This window comes from Pagrus pagrus (assembly GCF_965226575.1).
Source record: "Pagrus pagrus genome assembly, chromosome: 1".
Classification (NCBI taxonomy): domain Eukaryota; kingdom Metazoa; phylum Chordata; class Actinopteri; order Spariformes; family Sparidae; genus Pagrus; species Pagrus pagrus.
Genome location: NC_140185.1, coordinates 6,629,091 through 6,654,243, shown reverse-complemented (window position 1 = coordinate 6,654,243; position 25,153 = coordinate 6,629,091). Strand labels below are relative to the sequence as shown.

Genomic DNA, 25,153 nt, shown 5'->3' with positions numbered 1-25,153 from the left:
TTGTGATTTCAGTAGTAGTAGGAGGTGTCTTGCTATTGTAATCAGTCAGCTAAATTTAGCATTAGCTTAGGATGCAAATGGCTATGGCCAGAAAGGTTGACAAGAGTCATTTTTAGTAATTGTTTACAACCCCGTGGTGAAGAAAATACCACACAAGTCAATGAGTACCACAGGAAGATATGGGCCAGTAGAATCTATGGAACATTTCTACAGAACAAACATCATTGAATGTATAGTTTAGGAGGTTGCTCTCTTCAGGGTTTCCTCTTTGTAGTAGAGATGCCACACACCTTCTTCATGTGGCACACCCTGCAGAGCTTGCATAACCTGTCTGGAATGTGGTATACAATGACAAGATTCATTTCGGACACACTGTAAGGGAAGACACATCGCGTGAATCATTTTCTGTGTTTTACGGACTAGTCCAAGCAGAAACTCAAGGTAAGAACTACCTAAATATATAGTATGGTCATGGTTGATTTAGATTTTCAGCATAATTTAGAAACAAGACTACCGGTAATCATGTATTTTATCTTAATGATCTTTAGGAGCCAGCTATCTAAGACAGTACAGTGTACTGTTGTATATCCTTGGTTTAACAGGGGTTATCTGTAACAGTGCTGTTTAATACGCCCTACATCAGATAGATTATATACAAATTAGAACCTTCTCCCTATATCCATATGAGAAACACTTTGTCATGCAGATGTAAAGTAGACCGATATCTGACATAAAACAGTGCACATAAACAAGATGGAAGTTGGTTTGGTTCATCTTGGACTATTTGTGTAACTGAGTTCACTATGCAGAATTTTTTTGTCTACGTAATTCGTTCCAATTTGGAACGAATCACGTAGACACAGAATATTTGCATGTGAAGATTTTGGAGCCCTGACCAAATGTCAGATGAGGCAAAAATATAACCCATAACACATTGATACATCATAGTGTTAGTTAAAGAGGACACTTTGCTTTTTGGGGGTTTCCATTATTTATAGTTATGTTGTTGGACATAAAGGTGGAAAACAAGGGGAGGGGGAACACAAAAACTCGCTTTTCAACATGAGCTGACATGAGCTTGTTCCGGATTTCCATAAAGGTGCTTCCACTTCAGGTTCAGCACGCCCAGGCAAACCTGAGCACGCCCAGTGCAGGCTGTGAGGGAAGACACCTGCAGCCGCAGTGGCAGGAAGAGACTGGTGTTTCTGTTGCTGAGGGGTGGAAGCAGAGGCGTGTTTAGTGGTTGGCTAAAGAAAGAAGAACCATGGCTACAGTCCAATAACCAAAGGGTTCTTTTTTACGACCAAAATATTTTATTTGAACACAGTATTAACACCTTTCTCATGTGACTGGTGTGCATTCAGATCAGGGGGAAATATACACAAATCTACCACTGTAATTTATTTCCATGCATGTTATAATCTCCATCAGCGTCTCTCCTTTCAAACCATGCACATGCAAGCAGGAGTAGGAGGGAGATACTATGGTTAGCTGGACACTGTGTGTCTGCTACTCTGAAACTTTCTCATGATTACCAATAACAGATTGTTTGACGTATACTGCAAAATCATAAATGTAATTGTATCTCAATGCTGAAATCTAGTAATAAAATCATTTAATCATTTGGTTTCATCTTAACTTCTTCTGCCATGCCGTTTTAATTTACATCTAGTTTCTGTCCGACTTTCCCTCAGCAAGGTGCTGTGCCTACATTACCCACAATGCAATTAAGTCACATGAGATCACTGGAGGTAATTTAGCAAAATTACATGCAGCTTCCTCTGGAGCCACAAAAGGCTCCTTTTACTATGCTCCTTTTTATACTACTTTGTCACATATGCAGCAGTACTCTGCCAGACCTATAAACACACTTTAGTGTGAACCGTTAAATTGTAAAAATAAACAGCAAAGCATTTGTTGCACTTGGTGGATCCCAGAATGGGACGCTGTACATCGACATCTGAGCATAGTAGTTCTGCAGCATGCTTTTTAAAATTTGAAACATTTTTCCTCTTGGCACACAGTCCTGTTATAAAAGCCTGTGTATGCACTCTACCACAGCTGACTCTCATCCTTTAACTTGTTAAACTTATCCCTGCCCGGTGTCACAGATGGCACCGAGAAAAGCTGCTCGCGCCTCAGGAGCTACGAGACAAAGACGCTGGTGGCATTTGAGACAGCGATGGAGAATGTTAGGGGTGTTTGAGATCAACCCAGAGCATGAGTTCTACCATCTGACAGCCATGATTAAAGAAGGCATGAACACCTCCATTCAGACCAGTATGGACACACCAGTCCAGGTGAAGAATCTTTTGATTACAGGCCACCAGTTGGATTGTAAACATGAAACACTGAAGACATACATTCACTCATAAACATATTTTTACACAGGAAACACTCACAGCTGAACACTTCAAGGCAGAGAAGACTCAAAGCCATGAGGCAAGTGATAACTTCCACCTGAATCCCTTTTCTGTTATTTATATTCATAACAGTGGTTTAAAAGCTTTTTCTTGTTATCTTCTTCTCCTTCTTTAAGAAGTCCTGTCCTATTTGTGTTACTATTTTTTGTTCTATGAGTTCCTGTTAAGCAATTTAAAGCAAACACTGTGAAATTGAATCCATGCAATCTCGCCTCCCAGGGATTTGAGATGCAGACGTTTGCAGCTCAAGTTTTTGCAAAACTGAGGCATTCACTGGACATCACAGAGGAGGAATATATGAACTCCCTCTGCTCAGGCGGCTACTACCTCCAGTTTGTTAGCAACTCCAAGAGCAAGGCCAATTTCTTTGTCACGTGAGCATAATCCCTTTTTACACACAGGGGCCTTCCTTTGCCAACCCTTTCCCTCATCTCATCCTGACTCTTATTTCAAACTAGACTAACATCCAATATGCCCTCACCCTGAAGGCCAAAAAATCAACTCACACAAACGTACTCACACACAGTATTAAAATTTTGTCAAGAATACAAATTATGCCTTGTAACTACATCTGAATTTGATGATCCTGCCCCTAATGATTTACATCCAATTCCAACATTCAGTGCCAATGTCGGAAGTAGTGTGGCCTGCATGAATGAGGTGGAAAGAGTGTGGTAGTTGGTTAGTTATTTACCACAATCATGACTGATTGTATTATTGATTGAATCATGATTCCTCTAATCTTAATAATCTTAACCATACTGCAATTGTCATTCAAGTGTAGAGAGTGTTTTGAAAATATTTGGCATTAAACTTAAAAAAACTAAACACTTTATCATTGAACATTTTGTGGGGTTTTGCAGAATTTTCCAATCATGACGTTCTTGTTTTTTGATCAGGTTGTTCTTGTATTTAGGAATGACAAGAGGTTCTTCTTAAAGACCCAGAGCAGGCGTGAAGTCAGGTTTCTCCTGTCCAATCTGCAGGCATACATGGACCACTTGGAGAAATACCCTCATTCACTGATGGTGAAGTTTCTAGGTAAGAGTAACAGCAACAGCAAGCACAATTTTGAAAGTACCCAACCAAAAAACTGTCCGGGGTGTACCCCGGCACTCAGCCGATGTCAGCTGGGATCAGCTCTAGCTCTAGGCCAAAGGGTAAGCAGTTATGGATAATGAATGAATGAATTAATGAGTCTGAACATTAAATATTTTGTCAATATACAAATTGGTCCGCCCCCTCAGCACCATGGATTTATCAATACACAGCACAGTTAAACTATTGATATTTCAGAGCGATGGTCAAGGCAATGGATTCTAACATACACAAACCTCAGTCAGATAAAAGATCAATGAGTCAGACAGACTACCCCAACATATTCAACTAAAAAACAAACCTCTGTCCCTGCATACTCACTGCTACCAGGGACTGGGGGATGCATTTTGGTCATTTTGCTATAAAGGGGGGTGGCATATGGCATGAGCCTGAAACCATTTGATATCAAGAAACATCTACTGTTACAGGAAAATTCCTGTATTTCTCAACCTAATCTGTGTTTAACCTAATGCTTCAATGCATTAATCTGGTTGCTCACCCTTTGGGTACAATCATAAACTATGCTTGTGTTTAGACAATACACTGCCAATATTAACAGGTTAACTGTTACATGTTGCCTGAGACCCAGTTTGAGTTGGTTCCTCAGCCTCTTAGACTCTAGCTACGCCTCAAGCAAGTGCTTTGTCCATCATGAGAATAATGTAATGCATCCCGTTTCTGTTGACATGTTGCTGTGTCTGTTTCTATAAAAAATGACTTCACTGTGTTAAAGCAGAGGTTAAATAGCATCTATTAGTAATGGCAATAAAAGACATTTAAAGACAGTTATATCACGTATGATTTAATAATATACATCCTTCTATCCACTTTCCAGGTGTCCACAGGATTGTTATTCCAAATGAAGAGAAGGTATTTTACTAACATGATAAGCAGTAAGTCATAATATCATTAGATCCTAACATTATCAATTCTACAGTGATGGTTTGTCTGTCTGCTCTCCAGAAGTACTTCATTGTGATGCAAAGTGTGTTCTACCCTGATGAGAGGATCAATATAAGGTACAGTGTTTTCCAAAGTCTTGTTGTGTGGATGTTAGAAATATTTTCTGGGTGTATGATAGTTGATGTTTTTGTTGCATAGGTTCGACATTAAAGGCTGCGAGGTGGGTAGATGGACCAACCCTGACACAGGTGGGAAACAAATAATTAAAGTGCTGAAGGACAACAACTTTGAAGGGCAGCACATTGGATTAGGTAAGTCTTCTCTCCACTGCACTTAGTCACTCGACTTATTTCTGTGGTCATATTGAGCAATAGTTAACTGTTTCAGCTGCAGAACAAAATTGAGCCACATGCAGCTGGCAAGTGTAAAGACATACTAAATGGAGACACGTGTGGTTGCTGCAGGTCAGCAGAAATCCTGGTTTGCCAATCAAGTGAAAGCGGACGCTGGCTTTCTACGACAGCTGAATGTGCTGGACTACAGTCTCCTGCTGGCCCATCAACCTCTGCACCAAGATGAGCTTGATGGGAAACATTCTATGGCAAACCTTGTTGTGCGCACCACGAAGTAGGTTTCATGTAGCCTCATGCAGTCTCATTTGTCATCTTTTTGTATATTCAATGAACTAGAAAAATGCATTTCACATAATCATATACTGTCTTTGTCACAGTTTGGCATCACCGGTCACCTGCTCATTTCTGCCTGCCCTGTCACCAGCCATTCTCACCTAATCAGCTAATTCCAGTTCAATGCAGTCGTTTTATTATCCCAGAAGATAAAAAACAGGCAAATACAGAAAAGTACAGAAATAGACGGTACAAAAATATTTCCTGTACATTGACTATAAACACACAATAAGACAACAAAACAATCTCTAAAATACTATATTACATGTGCAGATTGAGTGGGGTTATTGCACAGGGGTCATGCTGGCTTGCATCATGCATTGTTGTTTTTCTTAACTGCAGTGGTTTTGCTTTTTAATTTTTTTCCTAATATTTCACTGTCCGTGTTATATGTTCTATATGTGCTGCTCTGCAACTGCAAACATTGTAGTTTTTTCTTTTACATTTTGATGGGATCTGTGTTTGATGTCTGAGGTCTGTGTTCAAAGCTGCCCACCATTATGAACACCACACTGACTGACTACTTTTTTTGTTTTTCCCATAGGTCTTTGGACTTTGATGACAGTCCCACAGAGCCAGACCCCCCCACCGTTCCATTACTGGAAGCGACCACGGCTGAAGTGGTACCAGATACTACAGATTGTGGGTCAGTAGAGCCACATGCAGCAGCTGAGGGCTTCGGTGAAGGGATCCCCCTCGAGGAGATCAACTGTCTTGCAGTAGAAACTGAGACTGACTCAGAGCTGCAGAAGTTCCATGAACACCATTGTAGGCTACTGCCCAACTGCAAAAATGCCATTCATGTCATAGACGGGCCCGAGCGTCGCTACTTTGTAGGCATTATAGACATTTTTACTGTCTACGGTTGGAAGAAAAGACTGGAGAACCTGTGGAAAAGTCTCCGCTACCCAGGCAGGGCCTTTTCCACGGTCAACCCCGCCAAGTATTCAAACAGGTTCTGTCAGTGGATACAGGACCGCACTCAATGACACAATGCAGGACACAGTCATCACTGATATACTACATAGCACTTGCTGTTTAACACTGTGTCCACCAGATGGGGCACTGTCACAGCTCCCTGAGAATTTTTGAGTGTATAATAACCTACAGTACATCTATCAACACTCAACATGAATTTTAAATGTAACAATGCATCTGACTTATTACATACATATAGTTTTTCTTTCTTGTGTCTGCTATCCCTCAGCTAATCTATTGCACACTATTCAGAAAATACATAGAAAAAAAGTCAGCAGTATATTGATATTTATTATCCAACTCCAAGTGATGTTGTAAATGTGTCTGTTTAAGAACAGACTGCTGAAGATGCTTTTGAAACGAGTCCAGCCAACATGTGAACCACTGTGGAGATGTGACGGAGCAGAACATAACACGGCTACAACCGGTTGGACATGTGGGATACAAGTGTAGTCAGTCAGGAAGTGTTGATGCTGATAGAGGGTATATTCATGTTTGTGTAAAAGCTGTGGCATTTAAACTAGACAAATGCCAGGCGTGCCAGGGTATTGTGGGGGCTGGGTTAAATGAATAAATAGACAAATAGTTGACACAAATACATGATAGCCTTGCAGTGTTTTGTGCAGATTGTGGAGGTATTAGATCTCCCTATGTTATTCACTCAGACTTCCACCTGCTCCGACCATCAAGTCTTACATTTCTGTTGAGTTGCCTTTTTCTCATTTATGTATAATTTCCTGTTGTGTGATGTGGAAAGCACAATAAATGCAGCTTTTAATTCCTTTACAGCTTTAAGCAATAACTATAAACATAATATTAAACATCAATAGAACAGTCTTTGAAATACATTATATTACATTATAAAAACACACTGTTGAATCTGCTTTTGTAAGTACACCTGAGTTTAGCAATTCTGTTGCCTTACTGGGCCGGTCCATGGGTGTATTCCAGAAAGTGAGTTTAGTGAAAACTCTCTAGTTTGTTAAGCCTGAGATGAGGGAAACTGTATTCAGTTCCAGAAAGAGAGGGAACTTAAACTCTGGGTCTGTTACCGTGGTCACCGACTCTGTGAACCTAACCTGCTCGCTGGCAGGGTTTCTCTATGCCTCCTGCCTCTTACAGCATTGCATTACATACACATATGCCCCATATACCTGGGTATACACATATACCTGGGTATACACATATACCCGGGTATACACACATACCCAGGTATACACACATATGTGGCCAGCCATGGAAAAACCAGGAACAAGTCTCCAGAGGGGCATTTTGAGTTATTGACGGATTCTGAAAGTGTAGGTTCTAAGCTTTCTAATGATGTCTAACACATGGACATCTGAAAACATTTGAGGAAGATGTGGCCATTTGAATGTAGGCATTCCTGAAACTAGTGTAGTGATGACATCAAGCCTGAAAGATTCTGAATTCTCACCTACCTGGGGAGCCAGGTAACACAATACTCAGGGCCGGCCCTGGGCATAGGCAGTATAGGGGAATGCTAAGGGCGCCGTCATCCACAGGGGGCGGAGCAAACGGGGGGAGAAAAAAATGAAATACTATTTTTTACCAGCGCTATTATTAATATTATTTCGAAATATTATATAAGCCCACAGCAACATTACTTCATAGCAAAGCCTATTAAATAATGAAGAGGCCTTTTTTCTGTGTTCCTGGCTGGCTCGTTGCACTGTACCTGCCCTTTGTGAGGGTGGGGGGCGGGGTCGAGAGGCGAGCTGCCTGAATCTGACTGGACCGTGACCCAAAGACCAAGAGAGACAGTTACTGATACTGTAGCGGAACCACAATGTCCAAAAGACTGAAACCATCTGGCGCCGAGGAAAATAAAAGGAAAGAAGAGGAAGCAAAACGTGAAAAAGAAAGAGGCACAGTCACGTCAATGTGATGAAGTGAATGAAATTAATAGTTTAATGCATTGTAGTTACCGTTGTTGGAGCATTGTTTAGTAGCATTGTTTAATAATCAGTTAATAGCTGAGTCGACGTAAGTTAATGTTACTCCACCTTAAATTCATCAGGGACATTTGGAAAGTTAACGTCAGGCCTGTTCAGGTGTTATTTTAACCTGTTGGCTGTGTTTTCTTGCTTGTATGTCAGTTAAAATGCTATTAGTTTTCCATCCCCTTTATAAGTATTAGGGCAGTTGTAAGCCTTTGGTTTATCATTCATATATTTCACTGCACTTTACTGCTTTTTGCACTCTGGTTAGACTGAATTGCATTGCAATGATGATAAAGTTGAATGAAACTCATCATATTTTCATTATTAGTCTAATTAGTCTTATGTATAGCACACCCCAAGCATCGTTTTTTTATTAAAATGTAACATCCAGTGGTCACATACTTCTCTTCTCTCTTCAGATGCCATTTTAAAATATTTCACCACCACCGCCAGTGACACAGCATCAGGTGCTCCTGTCCTCTACCTCAGCACACCAGATTGACACAGCATCAGGACTAAAGGCTGCACCAATAGACCCTGCTTACTGGCCATCTCTTCTAACTGACAAAGTAAGAAAGGAGTTAGTTCACAGAGGACCATTGCAAATAAAAAACAGTTACACATTTCCCAAAAACAAAGATGGGAGAAAGTGTCCACATGACTTTTTTTGCCAGAGTCTTAGTCAGTGGGGAAGAAATCAAAAGAAGCTGGCTGATGTACTCAAAAAAGAATGATAGCTTGCACTGCTTCTGCTGCAAAAGGTTTCCTCCCAAAGAATACAGACAGTTTTTATTTTGTATGTAAATAGAATATTCTTTAATATGTTTGTGCAATACCTTGTTTATATTGTATTTTTAATTTATCACTTGTTTCTTTCTTCAGTTTTTATTTGGTGTGATATTTTTGACTTAAAAGAAATAAAATCGTGAATACATACTGTACATGTAGTTTCTGTGTGAGTGTATGAAAATTGATTGTGAAATTGACTGCGATGCAAGGGGGCGCCAGCAAAAATCTTGCCTAGGGCACCAAATTGGTCAGGGCCGGCACTGCCTGCCTGCCTGCATGGCTGTCTGTATGCATGTCTGTCTGTCTATCTGCTGTCTGTCTGCCTGCAAGTCAGTCTGTCTGTGTCAGTGTGTGAATTTGTTTCTTTTTGGAGGAATAGCTAATCACAGTTTATTTGCTGATGGTTCTTCATCCCCTCTGCCATACTAAGTTTTCAATAAATTGCACCTGCACATTGTGATACCATTTAACAAAGAAAAAACATGCTACAGGATGTTACCAACATAATTTAAAAAAAGTTAACCTTTGCCCTTCAATGCTCGCACAACAGAAACACAGATAATGTAAAAAATATTACATTATTCCATCTCCTCCTTCAGAAATGATAATGTGAATTATGGGCCTGCCCACTGAATAGAAGCATGAAACCATGAATGCGCTGGTGGGACACAGGGAGGCATTTTTATTTTAAGTGTAGCCGTATGTTGTGGACTCTTTGGTTTAGCCTCAGTTATTCTAGAGATTCTTGAGATTCTCCAAGACACCACAGGATCACATAAGCTTTAAGCCACGTCAAGGCAGAGCCCATGTGAGGGTTTTTTTTTTTTTTTAAGTTTTTATTTGTTTTTTTTTCAATGAACTACTGTGAACTAGTAGTATAAATAAAAATGTCAAACATTGCAACAGCAAAACATAGATATATATTTACATTTTTGTTTTGTTTTTTTTCAATGCGCTACTGTGAACTAATATCAAAATTTGCAACAGCAAAACAGATATATATTTTCAAACAGGTCTTTTTTTTCTTTTCTTTTTTTCAATGAACTACTGTGTACTAATGAACAAAAATGTCAAACATTGCAACGGCAAAAGATTTCTTCCTTTTTCTCTCATTTCTTTCGGTTCTTTTTTTTCCCCCTCTCTTTTGTTTGCTTCATGTCATCAAGCGCTGTCTCTTGCGCTTGAATGCGTCAAATGACCTTGATGGCAATTTCCTCTTCCTGCATGTTTGTATGTAGTCCTGGTATGCAACTTTGTGGCTAACCTGGGAATCTTTGGAAATGATGGATTCTTCGTCCATGCTCCACTTCTGCCGAGAGTTGGCAGGCAAGCACATGGCAGCTGACATCACGTGGGGCATGACCTCGTCCTGGTCATCGACGGCTTGGACATCTTCCAGGGACTGGACACACTCCTTCTCCTCACTGGGCGGTGGTCTCAGGGATGGGATGGTGGTGACTTGTTTCTGCAACATATACCAAGAGAATAATAACAGTATTAACAGTAATAACAATAATTGCTGTTATAATGACAATAATAAGAATAGCTTCATTTGCACAGCACCTTTAAAAAACACAAAGACACAGAGTGCTTCACTGCATGAAAAGTGGGATTTTCGTCAGTATGCGGCACTGTAAATTGACGTGGAACTTCAGGTTTACGGCTGCACACGGCAATTTACAGGCAACACTGAAAACTGCCGTGAATTGTCAGAAATTGACGTGGGCCTTGCTTGGCAGTTGTCCCCCCATGACCCCCCTCCCCCTAATTCTAGGGGAGGCATTAACATGTTAATGATAATGCTGTGAGCTATACACATGCAAATCAGCAGGTAGCAGGGGGAGTTTTACTCCAGGTGACATTTTTTTTAAAAGGTATTAACTTCATTAGAAAATCTCTGGTATAAATAGATCAGGCTCAGTATAGCCTAATTATAGACTCTTAAATTTTAGCTTGAATTGATTTATTTAATGAAAGTATTGTAGATTAATTACTGTGTATGTCATTAGCAATGGCCAAGGTTATGTAAAAAAGATACACAAACAATTTGTTTCAACAATTAGTTTTAATCAGGCTTTGCCACAAAGATTTACTGAATGCAGCATTTAAAATGTTAATTATTGGTTGTGTAATAATATTTGTTAAATGCCTGTGAGAATAGGAAAGAGAGTTGCACAAATGTTTTGTGGTTTTGTTATCCTTGGACCTTTTGTGACTTTGTTACTTTCGGGACCTTTCTGATTCCTGGACCAATCACCTTTGAGGTCAAAGGACAGGGGGTGGAGATGCGTGAGAGTGACGAGCGGAGGAAGACGACAGATGCAGGTTGTCTACTGTAAAGTGGAAACACAAACTTTTTAGTTAATATCTACGCCAGTTTGAGTAAAAGTGTTCAACCAGGACTCTTATAAAAACGTTATTGGTGATGGGTTCTGTCCGTTTGAGTGGACTACTCGGCACAAGACGACAGAGAGGAGTTTAAGTTAGCTTCTGACCTAGCGGCTAGCAGTGCTTTTGCATGGACTTTGCTAACAAGCTAGTGACAAGCTAACCTGGCGAGTAAAGCCTGTGTGGAGCTGTGAGACCGAAGGCAAACACAAAGACCCCGACGGGGCCGGATAGCGCTGCGTGAGTTTCTCTTCAGCCTGGACAGCGCTACGAACCGGAGCAAGGGTAAGATTTAAAGAATATGCTTTCATTCTGCTGTATAAGGAAACAGATATGTTAATAGACACTGATCTTAATCGTTCATTTTGTTTTCACAGACTAACTTCGTCTCATAACGAGGCCGTGACCTCCTATTTGCTCGGAGCTATGTCCGCAAGTCCAGATTTACATGACGCTGATAGTGACGCCATTGTGTGTAAGTAACTTTTGCTGTTTTGTTCCTGTTCCTTCCTTGTTTAATTTTACTGTGTCTTAAGTTTTTTTATTAGTACCACTCTTATTTAATTGTTTTCCAGCTGCCTGTAAGAGAAGACGGCATCGTTGGCGGGGTGTCTGGATGGATTGTGCGACCTCCGTTTTTTCGTAGTCAGGAGCTCACCGAGCTCTGTGCCTGCTGCAGTCCAGATTAGAGGCAATTCCCAAGTACAGGGCAACGTGAACGCACCACAGACGTCTGCAAAATGGACCAAATTAGACAGAATGCCGCCAGTTACCTCCAGCTCCGAGGTGGCAGACTGCACTGTTTCACTTTCACTCCACTCCGTTTGCACTGTTTACTGTTTGCTGTAGCTACTATTTAATTTGTAATGTATGTCTTGTATTTTGTATGCTACTGGCCACTTGTAAAGTACCTATCTATCTAGACACTTCACGATGCTGGGAGCGCCACTGAATCTCAGAAAAGACTTGTAAAGTCTTGGAGGCCACGTCAGAGATCTATAGGGGGGGTTGGTCTCCGTGGCTGACCTGTATCCAGTCCTTGAAATTCCAACAGATCCTTCTGGTACTCCGGAGGTCTGTAAACTTAAGGGGTGGGAAGAAAATGATGCCCTCTACTGCGAAGCCTTGGACGAGGCATTCCTCCACATCCTGTCCTGCATCTCTCAGCAGGGTGTGCGCCCTGCCGAACGTGTGAGGGACGGGGAAGCTGTCTTTGGTGGTGAGGTCGGCGGCGAGTTGCTTCACATGCACCCCACCCGTGAGCCTGCCAGGGGGTGTGTCTGACTTAAGGGAAGTGCAGGGAAGCTGATCATTCCGCTTGTATAGGTCCCCCAGTAAGACCCTTATCAGGGCAGTCCCGACCACGGCCGGTCCAGCTTCCACACACTGACAGAGTGCCCACAGCCTTTCAATGAGTATTTTTTGCAGTGGGTCCCTGGTCCAGTGATGGAGGGGTTGTGGCGATTCTTCCAGGCTGGCGCTGTTGTGGGGTGCAGGCCCGATGAACCCCCTCTCGTGGGTGGCCCGGGCTGGCACTCAGGGTGTTGTCCAGAGGTGAGAGTGGATGCCCAAAGAAGACCCCGGCCATCCTCTCTGTCCTGGAAGGGTACCAGGACCGCATGGTCCTGGAAGAGGTTTTGCAGAGCAGACAGGTCAAAAAACTCTCTCGGGTCGATATCTAAGGGAACATCTTCGCCCTCGAACCGCACCACCTGCTCGATGCGGCATCCCACCTGACGGCGGCTCAAGTCCTGAATGTATTTTAGATAGGTGAGCGCCCTGCTGATAAGGGTGGTCTTGTAACCTTTATTTATTCTCAAGAGACACTGAGGTTGCCCTCATTTTCAATGTCGTCGAGTTTACAAACCAATTTAAAAATTTGACAGTGGTTACATTTGAAGTGATTACATGACAATATACAGCACAGTTAACAAGAAACAAGAAAGACAGTCATCTGAAACAGTTACAAATGGAAACACAGTTATCCATGACCAAGTTCCTAAACTCAGTGAGTGAAGGGAGCGCATCCAATCTCAGGATGTGCTGTAACGAGTTCCAAGAGCTAGGGGCATCATAACAAAAAGCAGTCTTGCCAATACTCGTATAGACTCGAGGAACTTTGAGTAGCAGTAGTTCAGCCGAACGGGTCATGTAAGTACCTGAGTTCCATTCCAACATATTTGCTACATACAATGGTAATTTGCCTGAAAGAGCTTTACAAATATAAAAAAAACCAGTGCCTTTTGCGCCTTTCTTCAAGAGAGGGCCAACCAACTTTTTCATACAAAACACAGTGGTGAGTATCATATTTATCACCCGTGATAAATCTTAGAGCTGAATGATAGACTGAATCTAAACGTTTCAGAGTTGTGGCAGCAGCATGTCTATAGATGATATCACCATAATCCATGACAGACAGAAACACTGATTCAATTATTACTCTTCTTGAGAGCATTGGAAAGCAAGATTTGTTTCTGTACAGAAAACCAATTTTTTGCCTCAACTTTAAGACAAGTTCATAAATATGATATTTGAATGAGAAATCCTCATCAAGCCAGATGCCAAGATATTTGTACTCCTTGACTCTCCCAATTTCTGAGCCGGTTTTTGTGTAAAGATGCATACTATTGTGATCAACATTTTTGGCTCGAGTAAACAACATGTATTTTGTCTTGTTTGCATTAAGCAGCAGTTTATGTTTGATTAATAATTCCTGAAAAGCAGTTTGCAAGTTGTTGATGGCTGTCTGAACAGAATCCGATATACAATATAAAATTGTGTCGTCCGCATAAAAATGGACATTACAGCCATTTAAAGAGGGAATAATATCATTGATATAAACAGTAAAAAGCAATGGACCTAAGACCGACCCTTGTGGTACACCTCCACTAACAGACAAAAAATCAGATTTTGTATGGCCAAGCTTAACACATTGACGCCTGTCAGTCAAGTAGCTCTGAAACCAAGCACACGCTTTATCATCCAACCCCATTGTCTCTAATTTTGTCAGGAGCAAATGATGATCAACTGTATCAAATGCTTTAGATAGATCTATAAAAAGAGCAGCGCAGTGATACCTCCTGTCTAATGCCGAGATGATGTCGTTTGTCACCAGTGTGATTGCTGAGATTGTGCTATGGTTGGCCCTGACACCAGACTGATATGGATTAAAGAGTGAGTAATCTGAAATAAAAAGCTTGAGTTGAGAGCTGACCAAGGATTCCATAATTTTTGCCAGACAGGGTAATTTGGAAATAGGGCGATAGTTATTCAAATTATCTCTATCTCCACCTTTATGTAAGGGGACCACATGTGCTGATTTCCATTGTATCGGAAATCTTCCACTTGAGATGGATAGATTAAAAATGTCTGTTAATTGCTGGGTGACGATTGGTGCTGCAAGTTTTAAGAAAAAGGAATCCAGATTGTCTTCACCGGTTGAGCATTTAGGATTTATGGCCCATAGTTCATCAAGCACCTCACTGCATGTGAATGGGTGGAAGGAGAAACTAGAAGTGTGACCCTTGGGAGAGTTATTATTATTAGAGAGATTATTATTAGCAGTACAGCTGCCTGAATCAAAGTCATCAAGGGTGGTGCTCCGGATAATCCTTATCAAATAAAGTTGCAGCTTCTGCAAAGTGTTTGTTTAAGACGAGGCCTATTTCAGACTCATTTAGTGCGACCGGGTTACCCATTGCATTGTTTAGTAGGGGTATTTTCGATATTTTCTATCTATCTTTATCCATATTTACTGCTTTCCAGAACAATGTTGGGTTTGAGGAGGAGCTAGTGATGAGATTCAGGTAATAATTGGATTTTGATTTTCTCAGGGCTGAAGTACATTTATTCCTAATTTGTCTAAAGAGTAACCAGTGTGAAGAATCACCTGAACGTCTTGCTTGGGACCAGGCTTTATCCCTCTTGTAGAGTAAGGCTGATAGCTCCTTATTAAACCAGGGTGCAATCCTATCTTTAATTCTAAACTTCTTGAGAGGGGCATGTTTATCAACAATAGAAATAAAGGTATTGGCAAAAGAGTCTTGAAGTTTGGGTGGCTCAAACCGCAACCTGGATCAAGTTGCCGTCGACATCAAATGTATACCTGAGGCAATGGGGATTGGTGGGGCTGGTGCAGTGTATGGGGAGGCGGAAATCAGCATGAAGGAATGCACTAAAGTCTCTGTTTGCTCACTTCAGTTAGGAGAGCTTCGGTGTTGTCTGAGGCCACGGTGTTGAAGTCTGCGTCCGTGGTATCTGGGTTCTGGTGTGGGGGACAGAATTGTGGACTTGTGGGAGCCGACATCATCTCAACCTGCAACCTTTCTCCCAGAAAAAAAAAGACACATTGGCAAATTATCTGAGCAAAGTAAAAGAACCTAAATTAAGAAAAGCCTTGAATATGTACAGACCCAGTGACCACAGCCTCGCTATAAAGAAGGGTCGTTGTAGACAGAGGTGGCTGCCAGAGGAGAGACTCTGCTCCCACTGTGATAGACAAGAGGTAGAGTCAGAGCTACACTTCCTCACCTCATGCCCCAAATATCAGGCTCTGAAAAATCAACATTTTCCCCAAATAATAAAAGTACACTATGAATTTAAAAACAGACACAGAGAAACTGCCATACTTATTTGGAGAGGACAGCCAGTGGAACCTGAGAAACTTAATTGATTCTTTCTTAATTATTTATTTATTGTATATATCACCAACATCAACACACACACACTTTCCTTTCTTCCTTTCATTTATATATTTTTTATTATCTATTATTATTATTATTATTAATGTATTTTTTTCTGTAATCCTTTGCTTTGGCAATATTGTATAACACATTTATGTCAATAAAACCTGTTGAATTAAATTGAATTGAATTGAAAGAGAGACTGAGTGTGAGTAAGCGACAGAGTGAGTGAATGCAATGTTGGACTTATCGCTTGATGACGGAGAATCTGACGTGGTTAATTTGCAAAATAAAATACTAGCGCTCTTCTTCTAATCCTTCAGTCGGGAACACTTCACTTCGTGTTGTTGTGTTTATAACACATACATATAACTGCGGTCGTGCGTAATTACGTAATTATCGAGGGAATTCTTCGGTTTCGTAACTCCACTTCGTAATGGCCGTCGTGAAATTCCCACCCTGGTAGCTGCCCAGCTTGTCTGTGCACAAAATGGCAAAACGAACTTCTTGTATCTATAAAATCTAGGCTTATGACCTTTGGGATAACTAACATAACTTTTTGGTTTAATAACACTGTAATAACAGAGCAACAGTACAAACTTACCTTGATAACCGAAGGTCAAACGTCCCTGTCTCTTGCCCTACAGGTGCCCCAACCCTCGTGACTGCGGTCAGTGTTGCCAGGTCTGTGACGCAAAGGCAACCAAAACATCAACTCCAAACCAGGCCAACCGGGTGTAAAAAACAACTTAAATTTTGTCTTGCATAATACAGATTCAACATCTGGAATGCCTGGCTTTCCACATACGGGCTTCCTTCAGCTTTAAAACAGGGTAGAGCTTGGTGTGAAACCGAGTGAAAACCGCGGACCTGGCAACCTCCGAGTGTAGATCGCTGGAGAGGTTTTCTTGTTGAAAGCTAGTGGAGAACGGAGCCGATGGTCAATCAGTCGAGAGCAGTTAAGAGGATTATTAACTGTTCTAACGTTTAATTTGCAGATGTAAGATGTTACCTTAATTTGCGTCAGCATCAACTTATTTGTTACTCTATGGTGTTACTGTGAGGGTTGTTTGTGTAGTGTCTGCTGTTTTTTCTCTGCCTCCTTCTTTCCTCCCCTACAGGGCTTGGCAGGCGGGGCTGACGAGGCACACCTGCATGCAATCTCCTCATCACCACCTCCCATAAAGCCTCTGGTTCACACACTACTGCAGTGCCAGATAATTCCGTCTCGTCGGTAGAGCTGACCATTCTAGTATTTCTCAGTATCATTCTGTACATTTTTCATTGTGAGTTTGACATGCTCCTTTTTCATGTTTTTTCAGTTTCGTTTTCCCTCGTCGCCTGAGTTCCTGAGTTTGTTTCGCCTCCGTGCCTGAGTACCTGTCAGGGAGTGTTAGGGACCTGTAGTCAGTTTCTTCACCAGTGCTCATTAGTTTTTGATCAGCAGCCGCTAACCTACGCTTCCGATTGAGCTAAGACTGCTTTTATTATGAGTTTGCTATCTGATAAGGCTTCGGCCTGGGCTTTAGCTGTTTCAGACAGCTATTCCCACTTGTGTGATTCGTTTTCTCTATTCACTGCTGAGATGAGGAACGTTTTCGATCACCCTTTAAAGGGCAGGGAGGCTAGTAGCCGGCTCCTTGCTTTGCAGCAGGGTGCCAGTACAGTCTCCCACTATTCAATTGATTTCCGTATTCTTGCGGCTGAATGTGGGTGAGATGAGACAGCACTGCAGGGGGCCTTTCGCAGGGGGTTAAGTGAGGAGATAAAGGATGAGCTAGCAGCTAGGGATGAAACATCTTCCCTAGACAAGTTAATTTCACTAGCCACCCGCTTAGACAACCGCCTCCGTGAGAGGCACAGGGAGAGAACAGCCAGGCATAGTTCCCCTTTTCCTCCCTCCCGTTCCTGGGCTGCCCGGCCACCTGCGCCTTCTTCTTCCTCTTCCCCTGCTCCATTGGTTCCCGGTGACTCTCCGTCCACAGCGCCACCGCTCTCTAGCCCTGAGGAACCCATGCAGCTGGGTAGGACCAGGCTTTCCCAGGTTGAGCGTCTTCGACATCGGCGTCTGGGACTGTGTGGCTATTGTGGTCAGGCCGGTCACCTCCTCGTCCAGTGCCCGATCCTGCCAAAAGAGCAGGCTCACCAGCCACAGGAGGGGCACTGGTGAGCCATACATCCGTCCTTCCTCCTCTCTTCGCCGTCTCCAACTTAAAGGTACTGTGTCTTGGCGTCAAGTTTCTTTCCCTCTTCAAGTACTCGTGGATTCTGGTGCTGATGACAATTTTATTGACTCTGACATTGTCTCCCAGTTTAACCTTGCCTCAGAGCCATTACCTTCCGCTAAAGACGTGGTTGCCCTCGACGGGAGACTGCTGGGCCGTGTCACTCACCGCACTGCTCCCCTGTCACTGCTTCTCTCCGGTAACCACCACGAATCCATTTCCTTTTTTATTATTTCTTCACCCTGCACTCCTCTAGTATTAGATCTCCCCTGGTTGAGTTTGCACAATCCTCATATAGACTGGTCATCCTCTGCCATCACTAATTGGAGCCTTTTCTGACACTCACACTGCCTTCACTCTGCTATTCCGGCCACAGTCAGACCTACGCTATCTCCACCCAGACCAGTTGACCTCACCTGTGTCCCGGCTCAGTATCATGACCTCCAGGAGGTTTTTAGTAAGGACCGCGCCCAATCTTTGCCGCCCCACAGACCCTATGACCGTGGCATAGACTTACTCCCTGGTGCCCCTTTACCCTCCAGTAAACTGTATAACCTCTCCAAACCTGAAAAGACGGCAATGGAAACGTACATCACTGACTCCCTAGCAGCTGGCCTTATTCGCCCCTCTTCCTCGCCTGTGGGGGCTGGGTTTTTTTTCGTGGACAAAAAAGGACAAGTCTCTCCGCCCCTGTAAATGACATTACTGTATGTAATAAGTATCCACTTCCCCTCATTGACTCTGCTTTCAGCTCCCTTCACGAAACTGGACCTCAGGAATGCGTACCATCTAGTACGTATTAGGGAGGGGAATGAGTGGAAAACTGCTTTTAACACGCCTCTGGGACATTTTGAGTACTGTGTCATGCCTTTCGGACTTATTAATGCTCCTGCTGTTTTCCAGGCCCTGGTTAACGATGTCCTGCGCGACATGTTAAATAAGTTTGTGTTTGTTTATCTGGATGACTCTCATTTTTTCCCAGTCTTTGGAAGACCATGTTCAGCATGTCAGGTTGGTTTTGCAGAGGCTCCTGGAGAACAGACTGTACATTAAAGCGGAGAAATGTGAGTTTCATGTGTCGTCTGTACAGTTTCTAGGTTTTGTGGTGGAGAAAGGTAGGCTTAAAGGCAAACTTTAACCGTAGGTTTATCAGGAACTACAGTTGTGTCGCCTCCCCGCTTACCAAACTGACCTCTGTTAAAACTCCCTTTTTATGGTCTCCTGCAGCAGAAGCTGCTTTTTGTAAGTTGAAGTGCCTGTTTTCCTCTGCATCTGTGCTTACTCACCCAGATAACTCTGCACAGTTTGTGGTGGAGGTTGACGCCTCGGACACAGGAGTGGGAGCTGTCCTCTCGCAGCGATCTTCCTCCGACCAAAAGCTACATCCCTGTGCCTTCTCCCGCCGACTCACTCCAGCGGAGAGAAACTATGACGTGGGGAACCGTGAGCTTCTGGCAGTCGTTCTGGCTCTCCAGGAATGGAGGCATCTGCTGGAGGGAGCTACCTTTCCTTTTATTGTTTGGACTGACCACAAGAACCTCTCCTATCTCCGCTCTGCTCGCAGGCTGAACTCTCGCCAGGCCCGGTGGGCTTTGTTCCTGGGCCATTTCAACTTCACCCTTACCTACCGGCCGGGTTCCAGGAACACCAAGCCGGATGCCCTGTCCCGCCAGTTTGACGTTCTGGAGAAGGAGCCAAGTGGGGAGACCATCTTACCCTCGTCATGTGTGGTTGGAACAGCCAGGTGGGAGGTCGAGAGGTTAGTCCAGGAGGCCCGAGGGGACCGTCCGGATCCTGAGGGTTGCCCACCCGGACAGCTGTTTGTGCCATTGCCTGCCCGGGGTCCGGTGCTCCAGTGGGAACACGCCTCCAAGCGTTTTTTGGTGGCCCTCCATGTCTGCTGACAACAGGGAGTTCGTCGCCGCCCGGCCCGTACTGCGCCCGCAGTAAGGCTTCTCACTGCCCTCCTGCTGGATTCCTCCGCTCTCTTCCCGTTCCTCACAGACCTTGGTCTCACATCGCGGTGGATTTCGTCACAGGCCTGCCTCCTTCTGAAGGTAACACCACCATTCTGACTGTTGTAGATCAGTTTTCTAAGGCTGTACACTTCATTCCCCTGCCCAAGCTTCCCTCTGCCCTGGAGACCGCCAACCTGCTCGTCCTACATGTGCTCCGGCTGCATGGCATCCCTCAGGACATTGTCTCAGACCGGGGACCTCAGTTCTCGTCACAGGTTTGGCAACCCTTTTGCCGGGCTCTGGGGGGTGTCGGCCAGCCTCTCCTCGGGATACCACCCACAGACTAATGGCCAGACGGCGCGGGCCAACCAGGATTTGGAAACAGCTCTTCGTTGTGTCACCGCTCGCCACCCGGCCTCCTGGTCCACCCACCTCCCCTGGGTAGAATATGCCCACAACTCCCTGGTCTGCTCCGCCACAGGTATGTCCCCCTTCATGGCCTCTAATGGTTTCCAGCCCCCATTATTTCCCTCGCAGGAGACGGACTCGGCTGTCCCCTCGGTGCAGGGTCTGGCGTGAGACTCGAGCAGCCCTTTCCCGCACGGCGGCTCAGAACAAGAGATTGGCGGACCTTCACCGGACTCCTGCACCTGACTACCAGCCTGGGCAGAGGGTCTGCTTGTCTTCTCGGGACCTTCCCCTGCAGACTGAATCCCGGAAACTGGCTCCCAGATACATCGGTCCTTTTGAGATCGACCGGGTGATAAATCCCACAGTGGTGAGACTGAGGCTTCCACCTGCCCTGAAGGTGCACCCCTCTTTTCATGTTTCTCGTATGAAGCCAGTATCCACCAGCCCTCTGTCCCCCCAGGCTGAGACCCCTCCACCCCGCCGTATCATCGATGACCATCTTGCCTTCACCGTCCGGCGGCTGCTGGATGTACGGAGGCGGGGTCGAGGTTATCAGTACCTGGTGGATTGGGATGGGTATGGCCCAGAAGAGCGCTCCTGGGTCAAGCGGTCTCTCATCCTGGACCCTAGCTTAATTAGAGACTTTTACTCCCAGTTCCCTGGGAAGCCTGGTAGACCGCCAAGTGGCGTTCCTTGAGGGGGGGGGGGGTACTGTGAGGGTTGTTTGTGTAGTGTCTGCTGTTTTTTCTCCGCCTCCTTCTTTCCTCCCCTACAGGGCTTGGCAGGCGGGGCTGACGAGGCACACCTGCATGCAATCTCCTCATCACCACCTCCCATAAAGCCTCTGGTTCACTCACTACTCCGGTGCCAGATAATTCCGTCTTGTCGGTAGAGCTGACCATTCTAGTATCTCTCTGTATCACTCTGTACATTTTTCATCGTAAGTTTGACATGCTCCTTTTTCATGTTTTTTCAGTTTTGTTTTCCCTTGCCTGCCTCGTCGCCTGCATTCCTGAGTTTGTTCTGCCTGCTGGCAGCTTATCATTTTTGTTTTTTGAGACATTCTTTGTTAATAAACTTTGTTCTGCTCCCCGCTTCAGCCCATAACAGTTGCTTTTGGATTTTATTCGATGTAACGGAGGGGTGGGGGGTGGGCGATTAGAAAACTGTTTAATTGGCTTCTGCGTCAAGTTTTATCTTTCTTTAACTTTGTGTGCATGAGAGCGTTGTCTTTTCACAGATAAAAGCAGTTCACCGAAAGACATTGGTTGTTACAGATGTAAGTAAGAACATGCATGCGCTTGTGACTATAGACTTCACCTGATTACAATTGGGAGAAGGTAGTGCATATGCTGATATCTGATGAACGTATTCTCTCTCACACCTCTGTTTTGAAAGGGAGGGCCCTGACAGGCGAGTGGTGTATTGCCTCAGGTGCAAGAGGGCGTACAGTGTACTGTCCGTCCACCTCAGGAGGGCCTGCATGAAGGATAACACGGCGGAAGAACGATATGCGGAATTGTACCGGGCAAAGCAGTCACAGAGAGAGTGGACGAGGATCGGTACGTGCTGGGACTACCAGGAACTGTCCTCCGTGGTTCCGGATGAGGTGTCTTGCCGGTCCCTGGTTGACCACCTAAAGGAAAAAGGTTTCTTCATCATCGGTGAACTGGTGGAGGGTGTGCAGGGTGCAGAGCCAAGGTTGGTTATGATCTGATTAACATTTAAGGTGACTTTTATTATTTATTTTTTTTGTCTCAAATGTACATTGTCTTTATGAATCTGTGATGCATGTCAGCTCCTGGATTACTGACTACTTGACAGGCAGGCCACAGTTTGTCCATCTGGCCAGTGTCCTGTCTGATGTGGTGGTCAGTGACTTTCAGTACAACTCTGAGTCATGTTACCTGCAGAAGTTTTCTGATGACTCAGCTGTAGGCTGGCTATGTGCTTGGTCTCAGGCAGGACTCTTGAGACCATGGTGGAGAGGAGAATGCTGAAGAAACTCTAATCCATCATGGACAATGATCAGCACCCTCTCCATAACACAGTAGACAGACAGTGGAGTACCTTCTCTCACAGCCTGCTTCAGCTCCGCTGTCGAAGAGACAGATACAGGAAATATTTCCTGCTACATGCCATCACACTGTACTGTAGGTAAAACTCTGGTCATAACATACGATCTCTACACACTTTATATGTTTGTACACTGTTCTGCACCTTGTATTTTATTTTGCACCACAATCAATACTGCTTATTTATACTTTTTTTTATATATATATATATATATATATATATATACACATTTTTATATTGTTATGTTTAATATGCCTAGGTTGTTCTTTTTAATTCCCAGCTTGGGTGTCCGTCCGTCCGTCCGGTTCTGAGCACACACGACCATATACCGATATTTCTGCATGGCCACACCGATAAGGCACCGCAAACCGGAAAAGACGGTGGTGGATTTCAAGGTAAGCGTGCACTTATTCCAATGTTCCCTCGAGCCGGTTTCTGTTTCCCTGCAACTTTGGCTGTCGAACACTTCAAGTTATTTGTATCCTTGCCTACAAAAATAATCCCACATCACAGGGGACCGAGTGGAACGACAGGCAGTTGAGCCCCGGTGTCGGGGCGACGATCGCTTTCGGAGACAGCGCTCTTATCAGCGTAGACGAGGATAGGTTGAGTTGAGCGTTTTTTTTTTTGTTTTTTTTTACATTCAAGTGAAGAAACCATTTTCCATGGACGGCTGACTAAAACAGCTTGGCATTTCATTTCCCACCAATCGTGGTTCGGTGCGTACTTCACGGCCATCAGGCCGCTCTATCTGAAGAGGCAGGAGGAAGCAGAAGACGACCTTGGCCGTTTCTTCCTAGGGACGACGGGACTTCCCGTGGCCAATCCCAGGTCCGACTTGTACCGTCTATGGAGGCAGTGAGTGTACTTTTCATTTCTTATACAGGGGTGAGGCAATTTCACTCGTTAAGCAACCAGAACTAGCAGGTTGCTTATGTAACTCGTAATTACTAGTGCTAGTATTGTTAGTTGGTTTGTTCTTCATGTCAGACAAGGCATATTGCAACCACTGAACATAAGCTCTGACTTTAAAATTCCTTTTTCTCTGTCTCTGTCTTTCCTTTCCCCCTCTCCTCCACAACACAGCTGTAAGAAAATCTGTGAGGGAGTGGGCCTGAATCCGCTGTCCGGTACGGCCGAGGCCCCGGGGACGTCTTCCTAGGACCAAAGGTAAACATTGTCAGTTCGGTGCTGACGTCAACACGTCCGACTTCACAACTGCCTGATTGCGATGTGTGCTTTTTCTCTTCCTGCAGTTTGGCATCTGCAAATCTTCCATTTGATAACGTATGGGACGCCTTCACAAAAGAATTTCCCATCACCGTCTGTGCCCTCCCGCCTTCTAAAGATGACATAGTCAGTGCCGGATTTGGAGATGAGTGAAGGTATTATCACAAGTGGAGGCACATGCAGCTGGAAAAACGTGTGCTGAATGTTGCAGGTAGGTACCGGCTTTGTCTCTGTCAAACAGATACTGTATGCTGTCTGTGAAAGCTGCTTAGTGTCTCACTATGACTGCATCTCCTTTTCCCATCGCCTGTGTGTCTCACTGACTCTCTCACACACACACACACTGATTGCCTGACTGACTGACTCACTCATTCACTGCCTCACTGCCTCACTTACTCACTCACTCACTCCCTGTTCCTTTTCTTCCCAGCTTCCAGTGGCAGGCATTGTCCGACAGAGGGGCGAGTGAAAGCTATCCTGGCAAAGGAAAAGTGGGAAACCAATGTCCCCTCCTTACATCGATGTGCTTCAGGCATGCGTTTCCCCTGTGAAGAGCGCCATTGAAGATGACCAAGCAATCATCAAGTCTGTGGTGGAACAAAAGTGGAAGGGGGTCGAGTTAAAGGACTTTGGAGAACCCAAGGGCAAAGGTGAGGAAGAAGAGAAAAGCACAGTCCAAACTGTAATGACTTTGCCATGGCAGCAAAATAACAGCTGTTTGTGTTTTTTTTTCTTTTGCTCTTCTGCGCAGGCGTCATCGCCACAATGCCATTCTCTAAAGGCGACGTCATCTGCGATTATCATGGGAAGATCATCTCTGAAGCAGAGGGTAAGAAAAGAATGGATGAAATGCAGGAGGGAGCGATGTGCTACCTCTTCTCTATCAAAGGCAGGCTCGGCACCAAGCTCTGTGGACTCCCAGACCTTCCCCTGCAAGTGTCACCCTGGGAAGGACACCTTTGGAAGACGAATGAATCATTTGGGCAAGGCCTTCAACGTGAAGCCCGTGGCGATGCAGTTGAACTTGCCGGATGGACCCAAAGACACTGTCCTCTTCTTGGCCACAAGAGACATAGTCATCAACGAGGAGCTACGTTGGGACTGCCTGTTATTTGCTTGTGTTGCATTGGGTCATTGCTGTTAGTGTAACTGATTTGTTGTTGTTATTGTAGTTTAGCGTTGTGTGATAAATAAATGTTTTTGCTAAAAAGGACAACGCCTTGAAGTCTTGTTAACATAAGATTGACCTAGAAAGGATTACAAAAAATGGCAAACACAAAATAACTGTCTTCTCTTAAACTTTATTGGAGAAACAAAGGGTTTAAACATTGAAAAGTCATATGAA

The 25,153-nt window shown here is 44.2% G+C and overlaps 1 protein-coding gene across 1 annotated transcript; it reads left to right on the top strand.

Annotated features, from left to right (window-relative positions):
• Positions 1 to 284: 284 nt before the first annotated feature.
• On the top strand, positions 285 to 6,637 carry LOC311254473 (phosphatidylinositol 4-phosphate 5-kinase-like protein 1). The gene is made up of 10 exons (XM_084348251.1): positions 285 to 441; positions 2,112 to 2,300; positions 2,392 to 2,442; positions 2,643 to 2,797; positions 3,340 to 3,464; positions 4,357 to 4,391; positions 4,485 to 4,540; positions 4,623 to 4,735; positions 4,889 to 5,051; positions 5,655 to 6,637. The coding sequence occupies exons 2-10, from the start codon at positions 2,112 to 2,114 to the stop codon at positions 6,097 to 6,099; spliced, it is 1,332 nt and encodes a 443-aa protein (XP_084204377.1). The 5' UTR covers positions 285 to 441; the 3' UTR covers positions 6,100 to 6,637.
• Positions 6,638 to 25,153: the final 18,516 nt, after the last annotated feature.